Genomic DNA, 17647 nt, shown 5'->3' with positions numbered 1-17647 from the left:
GAACTTCAACTGCCCATCTTTGCACTGTTTAGGAGCAGGAGCGTCTTGAGCAGGGGGTTACCCAGCAGCAGCGGGCCCAGGAGTCTGAGAGATTACTGTTGTTAGAAAAAGTAAGACATGCTGAAGACGACATCAGCAGTCGCATCAGCAACATGCTATTGGATAATAACAGGTAGTACAGTGTGTGGGTGTACAAGTATATCACAGTGAAGATGCTTGATTCCTCTTCATAAATGAAGTACTTGTCTTGTCCCCTGCAGGCAGAAAAAGAGTGCAGAGTTTCTCCAAGCAATGGAAGAAGATCGGTGAGTGGGTGATAATCATTCAGTTCTGATGCTGCAAAATTTGCAATCTATAAAACGGATTTGGTTGAAGTTGGGAAATTGTGTAAAATTTAAATAAAAACAAAATACAGTGGGCCCCCATGTTACGAGATTAATCTTTTCCGCGGTTGGGCTCGTAAGGCGAATTCACCGTATGGCGGGCAATCCAAACCTATGTTAAATAGCTCAAGCGTTTAGAACCCCAGGTAAAAACATCAAAATTGTACATACATATTAATAATTGGTACCAAAATAGTATAGTAAGTGCTATGTATATATAATATACATGTATACAATCAGAAAACATCATAAATAAAAAATATAGAAAGGACTTATTTACCTTTGTGCCGCTTGTTATGCCCATATTCTCTAGTAAGGGTAGCCTAGGCTAGGCTAGCTCTGTATTTCTTAATTATCTCCAGCTTCGTTTCTATATAAATCATCTTCTTACTTCTCTCTTTAACATCACTAGCAATCTTGTGACCCATGGATAACCCATTCAAGTTTGAATTACGCTGTAAAATGCACTATAAATACAGTTTTGTAACCACTCGTGATAGAACAAAGCTTTACCAGTCCGCCATTTTGAAACGAGTGAGGCCGACCAATAGCAGACCAGCATCTCCATCATGTGACAGCAACAGAAAATAAGTGCAATTACCTAAAGACGCCTGCAGATGCAGACAAAACAACACAAATACAGCCAACCCCCGAGGGTCATGACAGTTGTTTTTGTCGTAAAGCGACGGAAATACCGTAAAGAGGGGATGCAAAAACTTGAGTATTCCACATCGCAACATGAAAAAAATGTAAGCCTACAGGGATGCTGTAACCCGGGAGTTCCACGGTACAACGATTTCAAAATCCTTCTCAACCCATATTCAATTGAATACACTACAAAGACAACATAGGCAAATTGGGAACAGGTGGGTATAAAAGGATTTGGTAAAAAAGGAGCCTCCCCAAACATGCTCAGTCATTCAAAAGCAAGGATGGGGCGAGGTTCACCGCTTTGTCCACAACTGCGTGAGAAAATAGTTGAACAGTTTAAGAGCAACATTTCTCAAAGCAAAATTGCAAGGAATTTAGGGATTTCATCATCTACGGCCTATAGTCAAAACGTTCAGAGAATATGGTGAAATCACTGCACGTACAGTAAGCGCCACGGCCGGAAACTAAGACTGACTGACCGTGACCTTCGATCCTTCAATGCAAAGGATATCACCAAACGGTTTGAGGAAAACTTCAGAAAACCACTGTCAATAAATACAGTTTGTCATTACATCTGTAAGTGAGGGTTAAAACTCTACCATGCAAAAAAAAGCCGTTTATGAACAACATTCAGAAACGCCACTGGGTTCTCCAGGCCCATGCTAATGTAAAATGGACTGAGGCACAATGGAAAAGTGTTTTGTGGTCTGATGAGTCCACTTTTCAAATTGTTTTTGGAAACACTGGACGTCTTGTTCCCCGCACCAAAGAGGAAACTGACCATCCGGAATGTTAGCAACGCAAACATGAGAAGCTAAGAGAATTAGTCTCCCCTCTTCCAAAACATTTATTGCGTGTTATTAAAAGGAAAAGTGGTAAACATGCCCTTTCCCAACTTCTACTGGACGTGTTGCAGCCATGAAATTAATTAATTTAAATAATTAATTAAAGTTAATTATTTTTTTGTCATTTGAACTTTATTGTATTTTATTATTCCAACAAAAAAAATTACAAATAGTACAGATATATATAAGCATAGTACAAAGCAATAAACAACAAGAAAAAACATGGGTTGGCAGAAGTCCTTCTGCAAACATATCACCCAAAAGAACAACAAACCTAAAAAAAAACCAAAAACAACAGCTAAAATAAATACAATAATATAAAAAACTTGGGGGGGGTTAAATATTGTGCTAACAATGCAGCGCTATCGTTAGCTTAGCACAGTAACTACAGTTCAACAGCTGTTAAGTGAAGCAAACGCTGCACATACCAGTCATCCCAAGTTTTTTTTTTTTTTTAATTTAATCAGGAAGAAATCCATTGAGATTTGCATCTCTTTTGCAAGGATGTCCTGGAGAGGGGTTTACAGAAAGCAAAAGTTAACAAAGGTTCAGAGGGGAGGAAAGGAGGACAGTATAAAAAAAGAAAGAAAATAATAATAATAACTAGAGCTGCAAGCAGCTATAAAGGGCCCTCGCAGACCTGTGCACGTTGGGGTATGAACAGGTCGGGGTATGAACAAGGACTATGAACAATGAAAAAGTAGTTGTAGATGACTTCAGTGCAGGACTCTTACCAAATATGTTAAATTTAGACAAGGTGGGACAATGTGGGTGGAGTTACTGCAGCTTGTATTGTTCCAATTTTGTGACTTTCAATGCCATATAGGCCACACCCACTGTCGAAACATCATACTGATTTGTGGAGGGCATAAGGCATGGCCACTGGCTTTTCAGAAAACATTTAAGGGATATCACTTCAAGGGGCTCAGCAAAGTACATTAAAACATTAAGGATTTGCTATTTTTTTGCTGCCACTAGGTGGCGCTCGTAATATGATTAAAAAATAGGCTCGTAGGTGTTTCACATTGGACTCCCATCCCATATATGAGTTTTAAAAATATCAGATCGTCTAGGTCCAATTACAGCAACTTTTACCGTTTTCACGAGACATCGGATTTTGAGTTGGCATAGAGGCCACGCCCTTTATTGAAAAGTCATAAAAGTTGAGAACCTTAATGTTCCAATGTGTCATAGCTTTTCTGACCATTTTTGAGTTCATTTAGTCAAACAGGCATTTCACAGTGCATAAAAGTATAAAAAATGAGATTTTTGTCTGCCACTGGGTGGCGCTGTAAATGATTTGAAAGTTTATCACATAGCTGTTTTATTGCATGACTTTTAAAGTCCCAGGAAAGTTTCAGATGGTTTGAAGCTGTCATAGCTGAGTTAAGATTTTTGTCACTCTTGACGAAGGAAATATTAAACATAATTTGAAGCTCCGCCCCCATCTTTTATGTCAAGAGATCTTCACGATATTTGGACTATGTGTGCCCCTCAGTTGGATAATGATTCATGCCAAAGTTGAAGGTAATGGGGTGAATCATTTAAGAGAAAAAGGCACTAGTTTGAGACCAGCTAATGTCTAAGAATGGGACAAAACTGCACATTAAAAAAATTCATAACAATTTTTCTGTACATCCTAGCACATCACTTTTATTGACTTTTTTTGTAGGTCTTACAGTCCTTCATTTGCCTACAAAGCTTCATAGCTGTTGGTCAAACCAAACAGGATTGACTGTAATCTTTCAACTAATGACATTTTTTGCAGCCACTAGGTGACGCTAGCTTTAAACTGGAATATATTTTTGTCGATATGTTCAGGAGAATATTTTCATCCAATGTGTGAAATTGTGAGATGATCAGATCATCTGGGTCAAATTACAGCAACTTTTACTGGACAGATAAAGTTTCGGAATGAAAATGGTCGTAGAGGCCACGCCCATTATCGAAACTTCGTAAAATTTGGTGGAGGTCAGCAAGGCTGTCTAGAGGCTTTTCAGACTTAATTTCAGCGATATTACTTCAAAGGGCTCAGCTAAACACATAAAAACGTTTAAAAAATGCTATATTTTTGGCTGCCACTAGGTGGCGCTCGCACTATAACAAAAAATACGTTGTTAGGTGTATTCCGCATTGGAAACCCATCAAATATATGAAGTTTAGAAAAGATAAGACCATCTGGGACCAAACACAGCAACTTTTTTCGTTTTGGCGAGACATCAGACTGACATTTTTGTTTGCCACTAGATGGCCTTATAAGCAATTGAATATTTTTTTAAACACTTGTGTTAAGGGCTTGAGTCTCCATGTGTCTGTGAAGTTTCAGATTTTTCTAAGCTTGTAAAGCTGAGTTATAAAGGTTTGTTTCACATGTGGCAAAGTAATCATCAAAGGCATAATATAAAGCCCCGCCCCCAACATATTTGATGGCGGATCATCACAAAAATTTGAACAATTGTGCCTCACAGTCAGATAAAACATCACAGCAAATTTGAAGTCGATCGGGTCAAGCGTTTGGGAGAAAAAAGGAGCAGTTCGGGACCTGCAAATGAGCAAAAACGGGCCAAAAGTGCACATTCAAAAATTCATAACTCTCTTTCTGTACATCTGAGCACATGGCTCGCGCTGACTTTTTTGTAGGGCTCGAGGTCCTACATAAGGCTACAAATTTTTGGAGCTCTAGGTCAAACGGGCCGGGAGTGAGAGGCTATTTTCCACGCATAAGGCCATTTTGGGGCCAATTACAGTCACTTTTTTCGTTTTGGCGAGTCATCTGACTTTGAGGTGGCGTGCAGACTACGCCCATTATCGAAATGTCGTAAAATTTTAAAACCTTAATATTCCATGTCTTAATGATATTCTGACCAATTTTCATTTGTTTTACTCAAACAGACTGAGCACAATAGATGAAAGTGTAAAAAATGACATTTTAATCAACCACTAGGCGGCGCTAGTAGGTATTTAAAAAAACTTTTTGAAAAGGTGTTAAAGACATAAGTTTCCATGTATCTATGAAGTTTTAGATTTTTTTAAGCTAGTACAACAAAGTTATTAAGGTTTATGTCACTCTTGGCGAAGGAAAAATTGAACACATAATTTGAAGCCACGCCCCTATCATATATGTCAGCGGATCTGCACCAAATTTTGCCCACTTGTGCCCCTATGTGTGAATATGGACCACAGCAAATTTGAAGGTGATTGAGTAAAGCGTTTAGGAGAAACAAGGAGCAGTTTGGGACCTGCAAACGTGCAAAAATGGGCCAAAAATGCACATTCAAAAATTCATAACTCTTTTTCTGTACATCTGAGCACATGGCTCGCGCTGACTTTTTTGTAGGTCCCTAGGTCCTACATATGTCTAAAAATTTTCGTAGCTCTAGGTCAAACGGGCCGGGACCAGGTGCACTTTTTCAACCTTAGGTGGCGCTGCAGAGCCATTTTTTTTGCATTGTTTTGGGAAACACAAAAATATCCAATTTTTCACCGGGCCCGAAAAATGTGCAAATTTTGGTGACTTTTCGTGCATGTTTAGGCCCTCAAAAATGGAAAAGCGCTGCACAGTAAATAATAATAATAACTAGAGCTGCAAGCAGCTATTAAAGGGCCCTCGCAGACCTGTGCACGTTGGGGTATGAACAGGTCGGGGTATGAACAAGGACTATGAACGATGAAAAAGTAGTTGTAGATGACTTCAATGCAGGACTCTTACCAAATATGTAAAATGTAGACAAGGTGGGACAATGTGGGTGGAGTTACTGCAGCTTTTATAGTTCAAATTTTGTGACTTTCAATGCGATATAGGCCACATTCACTGTCGAAACATCGTACTGATTTGTGGAGGGCATAAGGCATGGCCACTGGCTTTTCAAAAAACATTTAAGGGATGTCACTTCAAGGGGCTCAGCAGAGTACATAAAAACATTAAGGATTTGCTATATTTTTTGCTGCCACTAGGTGGCGCTCGTACTATGATTAAAAAATAGGCTTGTAGGTGTGTTTCACATTGGACTCCCATCCCATATATGAAGTTTTAAAAATATAAGATCGTCTAGGTCCAATTACAGCAACTTTTACCGTTTTCGCGAGACATCGGATTTTGAGTTGGCATAGAGGCCACGCCCTTTATTGAAAAGTCATAAAAGTTGAGAACCTTAATGTTCCAATGTGTCATAGCTTTTCTGACCATTTTTGAGTTCATTTAGTCAAACAGGCATTTCACATTACATAAAAGTATAAATAATGAGATTTTTGTCTGCCACTGAGTGGCGCTGTAAATGATTTGAAAGATTATCACATAGCTGTATTATTGCATGACTTTTAAAGTCCCAGGAAAGTTTCAGATGGTTTGAAGCTGTCATAGCTGAGTTATTAATATTTTTGTCACTCTTGGCGAAGGAAGTATTAAACATAATTTGAAGCTCCGCCCCCATCTTTTTTGTCAAGAGATCTTAACGATATTTGGACTATGTGTGCCCCTCAGTTGGATAATGATTCATGCCAAAGTTGAAGGTAATGGAGTGAATCGTTTAAGAGAGAAAGGCACTAGTTTGAGACCAGCTAATGTCTAAGAATGGGACAAAACTGCACTTTAAAAAAATTCATAACAATTTTTCTGTACATCCTAGCACATCACTTCTATTGACTTTTTTGTAGGTCTTACAGCCCTTCATTTGCCTACAAAGTTTCATAGCTGTAGGTCAAACCAAACAGGATTGACTGTAATTTTGCGACTAATGACATTTTTTGCAGCCACTAGGTGGCGCTAGCTTTAAACAGGAATATATTTTTGTCGATATGTTCAGGAGAATATTTTCATCCAATGTGTGAAATTGTGAGAAGATCAGATCATCTGGGTCAAATTACAGCAACTTTTACTGGACAGATAAAGCTTCGGAATGAAAATGGTCGTAGAGACCACGCCCATTATCGAAAGTTCGTAAAATTTGGTGGAGGTCACCAGGGCTGTCTAGAGGCTTTGCAGACTTAATTTCAGCGATATTACATCAAAGGGCTCAGCTAAACACATAAAAGCGTTTAAAAAATGCTATATTTTTGGCTGCCACTAGGTGGCGCTCGCACTATAACAAAAAATACGTTGATAGGTGTATTCCGCATTGGAAACCCATCAAATATATGAAATTTAGAAAAGATAAGACCATCTGGGACCAAACACAGCAACTTTGTTCGTTTTGGCGAGACATCAGACTGACATTTTTGTTTGCCACTAGATGGCCTTATAAGCAATTGAAGATTTTTTTAAACACTTGTGTTAAGGGCTTAAGTCTCCATGTGTATGTGAAGTTTCAGATTTTTCTAAGCTTGTAAAGCTGAGTTATAAAGGTTTGTTTCACATGTGGCAAAGTAATCATCAAAGGCATAATATGAAGCCCCGCCCCCAACATATTTGATGGTGGATCATCCCGAAAATTTGAACAATTGTGCCTCACAGTCAGATCAAACATCACAGCAAATTTGAAGTCGATCGGGTCAAGCGTTTGGGAGAAAAAAGGAGCAGTTCGGGACCTGCAAATGAGCAAAAACGGGCCAAAAGTGCACATTCAAAAATTCATAACTCTCTTTCTGTACATCTGAGCATATGGCTCGCGCTGACTTTTTTGTAGGGCTCGAGGTCCTACATAAGACTACAAATTTTTGGAGCTCTAGGTCAAACGGGCCGGGAGTGAGAGGCTATTTTCCACTCATAAGGCCATTTTGGGGCCAATTACAGCCACTTTTTTCGTTTTGGCGAGTCATCTGACTTTGAGGTGGCGTGCAGACTACGCCCATTATCGAAAAGTCATAAAATTTTAAAACCTTAATATTCCACGTCTTATTGATATTCTGACCAATTTTCATTTGTTTTACTCAAACAGATTGAGCACAATACATGAAAGTGTAAAAAATGACATTTTAATCAACCACTAGGCGGCGCTAGTAGGTATTTAAAAAAACGTTTTTTAAAAGTGTTAAAGACATAAGTTTCCATGTGTCTATGAAGTTTTAGATTTTTTTAAGCTAGTACATCAAAGTTATTAAGGTTTTTGTCCCTCTTGGCGAAGGAAAAATTGAACACATAATTTGAAGCCACGCCCCTATCATATATGCCAGCGGATCTGCACCAAATTTTGCCCACTTGTGCCCCTACGTGTGAATATGGACCACAGCAAATTTGAAGGTGATTGAATAAAGCGTTTAGGAGAAACAAGGAGCAGTTTGGGACCTACAAACGTGCAAAAATGGGCCAAAAATGCACATTCAAAAATTCATAACTCTTTTTCTGTACATCTGAGCACATGGCTCGCGCTGACTTTTTTGTAGGTCTCTAGGTCCTACATATGCCTAAAAATTTTAGTAGCTCTAGGTCAAACGGGCCGGGACCAGGTGCACTTTTTCAACCTTAGGTGGCGCTGCAGAGCCATTTTTTTTGCATTGTTTTGGGAAACACAAAAATATCCAATTTTTCACCGGGCCCGACAAATGTGCAAATTTTGGTGACTTTTCGTGCATGTTTAGGCCCTCAAAAATGGAAAAGCGCTGCACAGTAAATAATAATAATAATAATAATAATAATAAGAATAATAATCTGGAGAAAAACAAGAGGGCTCTCGCAGCGGTAGCAGCTCGGGCCTTAACTAGAGCTGCAAGCAGCTATAAAGGGCCCTCGCAGACCTGTGCACGTTGGGGTATGAACAGGTCGGGGTATGAACAAGGACTATGAATGATGAAAAAGTAGTTGTAGATCACTTCAGTGCAGGACTATTACCAAATATGTAAAAATTAGACAAGGTGGGACAATGTGTGTGGAGTTACTGCAGCTTTTATTGTTCCAATTTTGTGACTTTCGATGCCATATAGGCCACACCCACTGTCGAAACATTGTACTGATTTGTGGAGGGCATAAGGCATGGCCACTGGCTTTTCAGAAAACATTTAAGGGATATCACTTCAAGGGGCTCAGCAGAGTACATAAAAACATTAAGGATTTGCTATATTTTTTGCTGCCACTAGGTGGCGCTCGTACTATGATAAAAAATAGTTTTGTAGGTGTGTTTCACATTGGACTCCCATCCCATATATGAAGTTTTAAAAATATCAGATCGTCTAGGTCCAATTACAGCAACTTTTACCGTTTTCGCGAGACATCGAATTTTGAGTTGGCATAGAGGCCACGCCCTTTATTGAAAAGTCATAAAAGTTGAGAACCTTAATGTTCCAATGTGTCATAGCTTTTCTGACCATTTTTGAGTTCATTTAGTCAAACAGGCATTTCACAGTACATAAAAGTATAAAAAATTAGAATTTTGTCCGCCACTGGGTGGCGCTGTAAATGATTTGAAAGTTCATCACATAGCTGTATTATTGCATTACTTTTAAAGGCCCAGGAAAGTTTCAGATGTTTTGAAGCAGTCATAGCTGAGTTATTAAGATTTTTGTCACTCATGGCGAAGGAAGTATTAAACATAATTTGAAGCTCCGCCCGCATCTTTTATGTCAAGAGATCTTCACGATATTTGGACTATGTGTGCCCCTCAGTTGGATAATGATTCATGCCAAAGTTGAAGGTAATGGGGTGACTTGTTTAAGAGAAAAAGGCACTAGTTTGAGACCAGCTAATGTCTAAGAATGGGACAAAACTGCACATTAAAAAAATTCATAACAATTTTTCTGTACATCCTAGCACATCACTTCTATTGACATTTTTGTAGGTCTTACATTCCTTCATTAGCCTACAAAGTTTCATAGCTGTAGGTCAAACCAAACAGGATTGACTGTAATCTTTCGACTAATGACATTTTTTGCAGCCACTAGGTGGCGCTAGCTTTAAACTGGAATATATTTTTGTCGCTATATTCAGGAGAATATTTTTATCCAATGTGTGAAATTTTGAGAAGATCAGATCATCTGGGTCAAATTACAGCAACTTATACTGGACAGATAAAGCTTCGGAATGAAAATGGTCATAGAGGCCACGCCCATTATCGAAACTTTGTAAAATTTGGTGGAGGTCAGCAAGGCTTTCTAGAGCCTTGTCAGACTTAATTTCAGCGATATTACTTCAAAGGGCTCAGCTAAACACATAAAAACGTTTAAAAAATGCTATAATTTTGGCTGCCACTAGGTGGCGCTCACACTATAGAAAAAAATACGTTGATAGGTGTATTCCGCATTGGAAATCCATCAAATATGTAATGTTTAGAAAAGATAAGACCATCTGGGTCCAAATACAGCAACTTTGTTCGTTTTTGCGAGAAATCAGACTGACATTTTTGTTTGCCACTAGGTGGCCTTATAAGCAATTTAAGATTTTTTTAAACACATGTGTTAAGGGCTTGAGTCTTCATGTGTCTGTGAAGTTTCAGATTGTTCCAAGCTTGGAAAGCTGAGTTATAAAGGTTTGTTTCACATGTGGCAAAGTAATCATCAAAGGCTTAATCTGAAGCCCCGCCCCAACATATTTGATGGCGGATTGTCACGAAAATTTGAACAATTGTGCCTGACAGTCAGATAAAACATCACAGCAAATTTGAAGTCGATCGGGTCAAGCGTTTGGGAGAAAAAAGGAGCAGTTCGGGACCTGCAAATGAGCAAAAACGGGCCAAAGGTGCACATTCAAATATTCATAACTCTCTTTCTGTACATCTGAGCACATGGCTCACGCTGACTTTTTTGTAGGGCTCGAGGTCCTACATAAGGCTACAAATTTTTGGAGCTCTAGGTCAAACGGGCCGGGAGTGAGAGGCTATTTTCCACTCATAAGGCCATTTTGGGGCCAATTACAGGCACTTTTTTCGTTTTGGCGAGTCATCTGACTTTGAGGTGGCGTGCAGACTACGCCCATTATCGAAAAGTCATAAAATTTTGAAACCTTAATATACCATGTCTTATTGATATTCTGACCAATTTTCATTTGTTGTACTCAAACAGACTGAGCACAATACGTGAAAGTGTAAAAAATGACATTTTAATCAACCACTAGGCGGCGCTAGTAGGTATTTAAAAAAAATTTTTTTAAAGGTGTTAAAGACATAAGTTTCCATGTGTCTATGAAGTTTTAGATTTTTTTAAGCTAGTACATCAAAGTTATTAAGGTTTTTGTCCCTCTTGGCGAAGGAAAAATTGAACACATAATTTGAAGCCACGCCCCTATCATATATGCCAGCAGATCTGCACCAAATTTTGCCCACTTGTGCCCCTACGTGTGAATATGGACCACAGCAAATTTGAAGGTGATTGAGTAAAGCGTTTAGGAGAAACAAGGAGCAGTTTGGGACCTACAAACGTGCAAAAATGGGCCAAAAATGCACATTCAAAAATTCATAACTCTTTTTCTGTACATCTGAGCACATGGCTCGCGCTGACTTTTTTGTAGGTCTCTAGGTCCTACATATGGCTAAAAATTTTCGTAGCTCTAGGTCAAACGGGCCGGGACCAGGTGCACTTTTTCGACCTTAGGTGGCGCTGCAGAGCCATTTTTTTTGCATTGTTTTGGGAAACACAAAAATATCCAATTTTTCACCGGGCCCGACAAATGTGCAAATTTTGGTGACTTTTCGTGCATGTTTAGGCCCTCAAAAATGGAAAAGCGCTGCACAGTAAATAATAATAATAAATAATAATAATAAGAATAATAATCTGGAGAAAAACAAGAGGGCTCTCGCAGCGGTAGCTGCTCGGGCCCTAATAATAATAATCTGGAGAAAAACAAGAGGGCTCTCGCAGCGGTAGCTGCTCGGGCCCTAATAATAATCTGGAGAAAAACAAGAGGGCTCTCGCAGCGGTAGCTGCTCGGGCCCTAATAATAATCTGGAGAAAAACAAGAGGGCTCTCGCAGCGGTAGCTGCTCGGGCCCTAATAATAATCTGGAGAAAAACAAGAGGGCTCTCGCAGCGGTAGCTGCTCGGGCCCTAATAATAAGAATAATAATCTGGAGAAAAACAAGAGGGCTCTCGCAGCGGTAGCTGCTCGGGCTCTAATAATCCGGAGAAAAACAAGAGGGCTCTCGCAGCGGTAGCTGCTCGGGCCCTAATAATCTGGAGAAAAACAAGAGGGCTCTCGCAGCGGTAGCTGCTCGGGCCATAATAATAATCTGGAGAAAAACAAGAGGGCTCTCGCAGCGGTAGCTGCTCGGGCCCTAATAATCCGGAGAAAAACAAGAGGGCTTTCGCAGCGGTAGCTGCTCGGGCCCTAATAATAATCCGGACAAAAACAAGAGGGCTCTCGCAGCGGTAGCTGCTCGGGCCCTAATAATAATAATAATAATAATAATAATAATAATACGGAGAAAAACAAGAGGGCTCTCGCAGCGGTAGCTGCTCGGGCCCTAATTACAGAAAACATATTGTGCTATATAGTGCAGTGATGTCTTGACAGCAGGCAAAGCCATTGGGCAGGAACCATCCCACATTCCAGCCAGGTGGACCGCAAACGGCCGAACTCCTAACCCGTGATGTTCGACCAGCGCAGGACCCAATGGAGGCGGTCAAGTCAACCCTCACCATCTAGCTAGCCCCCTCTCCCAGCCGGAAGAGGGGGGCAGGAAAAAAGAAAAAAGAAGAAAGCTGCAGACAGGTTCAATTAACTAAATGCTTTTGAATATAAATGTGTTTTTAGTCGGGATTTAAAGATTTCTACTGAGGTGGCTGCGCGAACTTCCATAGGTAGGGCATTCCATAGTACTGGCGTGCGAAAGGAAAATGCCCTTGATCCCGCAGACTTCTTTTTAGCCCGTGGGGTCGATAGTCGGGACGGAACATATGGTGATACTAAGTTGACGAGATAGGAAGGAGCTAAACCGTGTAAAATTTTATAAGTAATTAACAGCACCTTAAAATCACATCTCACGTGTATTGGAAGCCAATGCAGGTCAGCTAGAATCGGAGTAATATGATCAAACTTTCTCGTCCTTGTCAATAGTCTCGCTGCTGCATTCTGTACACACTGCAGGCTTTTAATGTAGGACATGGGAAGTCCAGAAAACAAGATGTTGCAATAGTCTAGGCGCGACGTAACAAATGCATGAATTAATGTTTCTGCATCGCTAAGAGAAAGAATAGGGCGAATTTTAGCTATATTGCGGAAGTGAAAAAAACGCCGTTCTTGTCATGTTATTAATATGTGTTCGAAAGGAGAGAGTTGAGTCAAATATCACGCCGAGATTTTTTGCAGAACTACTTTGGGAAATAATACAGTTTTCTAGGTTCAGCGTGGTATTCTTAAGCAAGTGCTGTTGATGAGCAGGGCCAATAAATAACATCTCAGTTTTATTAAGGTTGAGAAGAAGAAAATTGGAAGACATCCATTGTTTAATCTCGGCAAGGCAAGCCTCCAGTTTACTGCACTTGCCCGGATCCGTTATTTCTAAGGGCATATAGAGTTGGGTATCATCAGCATAGCAATGAAAACTAATAGCATGTTTACGTATAATATCGCCGAGAGGAATCATGTAGATGTTGAACAGTAAGGGACCAAGTACTGACCCCTGCGGGACACCACATGAGACGGAGAAAGACTCAGAGATCGCATCGCCATAAGAGACTATATGCGTCCTTCCCAGGATGTAAGATCTGAACCAAGAAAGTGCTGATCCCGAGATACCAACACATGATCTAAGACGTTCTATAAGAATATGATGATCAATAGTGTCAAATGCGGCACTAAGATCAAGCAGTAATAATATTGATGAGATGTTGGAATCCAAGGCTAAGAGAAGATCATTCGTCAATTTTACTAGGGCTGTCTCAGTTGAGTGGTTGGCCCTAAAACCTGACTGAAGGAGTTCAAATCTATTGTTGTCTATCATAAAATCGCTAAGCTGTTGTGTTACAACTTTCTCAAGAATTTTGGCGATAAACGGAAGGTGTGACACTGGCCTATAGTTAGAGAGATCTTCAGGATCTAGGTGAGGTTTCTTAAGTAATGGTTGAATGACTGCTGTCTTAAATGCTTCAGGTACAATGCCAGAGGAGAGTGACAGGTGGATAATATTCAAGACAGATGACCCTAAGACCGGGAATAAATCTTTAAAGAGTTTGCCTGGAAGCGGGTCGAGCATGCAGGACGTCGGCTTTGCTGCATTAACCAGTTGTGTAAGACACTCCAGGGATACTAAATCAAACTGGGACAGGGTAACCAGACTTTCATGAACCTGATTGTCCGAACTAGCATCAACAATCACAGTCGAGGGGGTTAGCGGCGCTGCCTTTTTTTATTTCTTCCCTTGTTAGCTGAATCCGCTGAGTAAAGAATTGCATGAAATCGTGTGCTGAATGGAGGGAATTATGATTAACCTGCTGCTGCTGTGTTAGCTGCGCTACCGTCTCAAATAAATATTTTGGGTTGTTTTTATTAAGACTAATCATTTTGGAAAAGTAATATGTTTTTGCTAACCTAAGAGCCTCTTTATATTTCAGCAAGCTATCGCACCAGGCCTGACGGAAAACCTCGAGTTTAGTTGTTCGCCATTTACGCTCAAGTTGTCTACTTAACAATTTACACGTACGCGTTTCCTCCGTAAACCACGGTGTGTGCCGCTTCGGACGAGTTTTAAGTTTCAGCGGCGCAATAGAGTTTAGGGAATTTAAAAGAACCGAATTAAAATCATTCGCGAGCTTAGCGACTGAACCAGTGAAAGACGGAAAGGCAGCTGTTGCGGAAGGCAGTTATTCAGAAAGTGCAGCAGTGGTTGAAGAATTAATATCACGGCTCTTAAAGCCTTGGTTGTGGACAACAAGACCACACTGAGCTAGGACTTCAAATGTTATAAGATAATGATCAGACATAACGTTAGTATGCGGCAGAATTGTGACGTTTGAGGCAGTTAGGCCATGGGTTAGCACTAAGTCTAAGATATTACCATTCCGGTGTGTTGCTGCTTTTATTATTTGTGTAAAACCAAATGCATCGATTATTGCTTGAAAAGCTACAGTAAGTGGCTCTAATGGGGAGTTCATATGAATATTGAAGTCACCCATAATTAATATATTATCTGTGTGAGTTATTAAGTCAGCCATAAGTTCAGGGAATTCATCTAAGAATCCAGAGTATGGGCCGGGAGGACGGTAAATAACTACCACATAGAATGGTGGTGAGGAGCTCGATCGCATAACGAGAGCCTCAAATGTCTTGAAAGTGTGACTCGTGCTCGTGCTAAGCCTAAAATCAGATTCTAAAATTAGGGCGACACCCCCCCCTTTTTTACAAGGACGGGCAACATGTGAGCCCACAAAGTTTGCGGGTGAGGCCTCATGTAATGGTAAGAATTCATTTGGTTTTAGCCAGGTTTCGCAGAGACCAAGCACGTTAAGATTTTGATCTGTAATAAGATCATTTACAAGAAGGGCTTTTGAAGGGAGTGACCTAATATTTATGAAACCGAATTTAAACTGGGAAATTTTTCCCGGACTATTCTGAGTCCTCGTGTTGGTAGTACTAATACCAACAAGATTTTTATGGCTGGGGCTTGCTCTGTATTTTGAGTAATTAAAACCTCGTCGCAATGTTAGTAAAGTAGGAATTCGATTGTTGACGACTACAGCGCGCATATTGATATTAATATTCCGCCAAGGCACTTTGTCACTTGTCTTACTGATTAAAGAGGCAGGGCTGTTTTCCTTAATCAACACCACCTCAGCAGAAATCTTATCATTAGGGCATTCAGCATTAGGTATTGAAACAGTGTGTGGATTGCAGTGACCTAGACTAAATATGCTATGTGTGTTGTAACAGTCCAGCCTAGTGCCGGTTAACTCTAGCCTTAACGACTCCACACCCGTTCTAGCAGGCTCGCTACTCGCCTGCAACCCGACATGCTCTAATGTGGGAAGTCATGGAAGGCTCAAACAGTAATCTATGTTTCTAGAAAAAAAAGTGATGGCGCCTTCCCAGTTAGGGTGAAGGCCATCCGTCCTCAACAGGTCGGGCCGGCCCCAGAAAGAGGGCCAATTATTACAAACTGGAAACCCTGCTCTTTACAGAAACCAGCCATCCACCGGTTAAGCGAGAATAATCTGCTAAACCTCTCATCATTGCCTCTCGCAGGCAGAGGGCCAGAGACAATAACTCGATGCCGACTCATCTTTCTAGCGAGATTACAAGTCCTAGCTATGTTCTTCTTTGTAATCTCAGACTGCCTCATTCTAGTATCGTTGGAGCCGACGTGTATCACTATGTCCGAGTAGCTAGTGTTGTTTGCACTAGACAGGTTGTCTAGCCCTCTTGCGTGTCAGCTCCCTAAGGTTAGCTTAGCTATGCTATTCTATAGATCCCACATGGCAAAGTCAAGGCCCGCAGGCCACATTAGGCCCGCGAGAGGGTTTTAGCTGGCCCCCGTGATGATATTAATTTATTATTAGATCCGGCCCGCGGGCCGCTGCAAACCAGCAGCCTACAGATACTGTCTAATGTACGCACCAATACTACATTTCCCACAATGCAATGGGGAAGCACCGAGCGGGAGGCGGCTTCATTTAATTATTTATTAGGATATTATTACACATGATCACATTAGCATAACAGTAAAACTTATCTTACAGATACCTGAACTTGTGCAAAAGATGAGACACCACCAAGTATCAGCCTCAAAAAAGTGAACATTACTGTGCAATTACATATTTGGAGTTTTTACTCTAATTTCACTTTTTTTCACTTTTTCACTTTCATTTACTCTAATTTTACTGTAATTTCAAGTTTAAAAGTTAAATATGCATATATGACTTTTCCTTGAAGAAAGTCTTGTTTTTGGTTAAGAGAGTGTTGCACTTTATTTGATTGTATTTCAATGCAATATTTTTTTCTGAAATTATTTCAGTTGAGTGAATGATAGAAAATTGATAGATTGATAGAAATTTATTTTTTGAAGTTGCCTAAATTCAGCCCACTTTTGCTAAATGAGAGAATATATTGATAGTGCCTTGAATAATATCACTTCATTCATTTAATGTTCATGTTATGAGTATTTCTTTATAAAGGACATTTGTATTTTGTTTCTGCTGAAATTAAAAATTACTGACAGTCATAAGAAAATATTGATTGGACAGTCGGGCCCTCACCTTGTAGCCAAATGTTTTATTTGGCCCTCCGTCCATTTGACTTTGACACCCCCGCTATAGATTGTGTCGCCATAATCAAGTTGTCATAGAAATAGGCTTTTGACAAGACAGGTTCGTGTGGAAGTAGAGAAACAAGATCTGGATCTGTATAGAAAACTACAAATTTGAGTTTAGTTGACAATTGGGAAATGTGATGTTTGAATTTTAGGTCTTTATCCAACCATATACCCAGATATTTATATGAGTCCACCAGCTCAATTACGGAGCCGTCCAGGGCTGTAATTGAGGGTAGGTCAGCGATGGAGGGGTGGTTGAAGAGTATCATTTTAGTTTTGTTTGTATTGAGGACTAGTTTTGCATTTATCAGGGAATATTGCAAAGAGATAAAGTCAAGTTGAATGTTGGCAAAGGCTGACTCAAGAGAAGTTGATGAAGTGTATAGAATGGTATCATCAGCATACATATGGTAAGAGGAGAACCTAAGGTTATCACAGATATTGTTAATATAGATTAAGAAAAGTAATGGACCTAGAACTGACCCTTGACCCTTAGGGTTAATGGATTTGATATTTCTGTACCAAGCCTGACAGACTGGACACGATCGGTGAAGTAACTTTTGAACCACATTAATGAGTGGTGAATCCAATAGTTTGAATAATGGTGAGGAGATGATTGTGATCTACCGTATCGAAGGCCTTAGCAAGATCAATGAATAATGCTA

The 17647-nt window shown here is 40.1% G+C and overlaps 2 protein-coding genes across 4 annotated transcripts in view; one reads left to right on the top strand and one right to left on the bottom strand.

The window, feature by feature from the left end:
• lmo4la (LIM domain only 4-like a) overlaps nucleotides 1-17647 on the bottom strand; it is a 98966-nt gene that overhangs the window by 52108 nt on the left and 29211 nt on the right. The gene's annotated exons all lie outside the window — the stretch shown is intronic.
• The window catches only part of lrsam1 (leucine rich repeat and sterile alpha motif containing 1), a 60053-nt gene that overhangs the window by 17734 nt on the left and 24672 nt on the right, over nucleotides 1-17647 (top strand). Inside the window, exons 13-14 of the mRNA XM_088434341.1 lie at nucleotides 33-172; nucleotides 261-305. Of these exons, the coding sequence (XP_088290467.1) occupies nucleotides 33-172; nucleotides 261-305 (185 nt within the window). The remainder of the gene's footprint in view (nucleotides 1-32; nucleotides 173-260; nucleotides 306-17647) is intronic.

The sequence above is a fragment of the Hippichthys cyanospilos genome, chromosome 15 (assembly GCF_059441005.1).
Source record: "Hippichthys cyanospilos isolate Australia breed blue-spotted pipefish chromosome 15, RoL_Hcya_1.0, whole genome shotgun sequence".
NCBI lineage: Eukaryota > Metazoa > Chordata > Actinopteri > Syngnathiformes > Syngnathidae > Hippichthys > Hippichthys cyanospilos.
The sequence above is the reverse complement of the archived record's forward strand: the minus strand, read 5'-3'. Positions and strand labels throughout refer to the sequence as shown.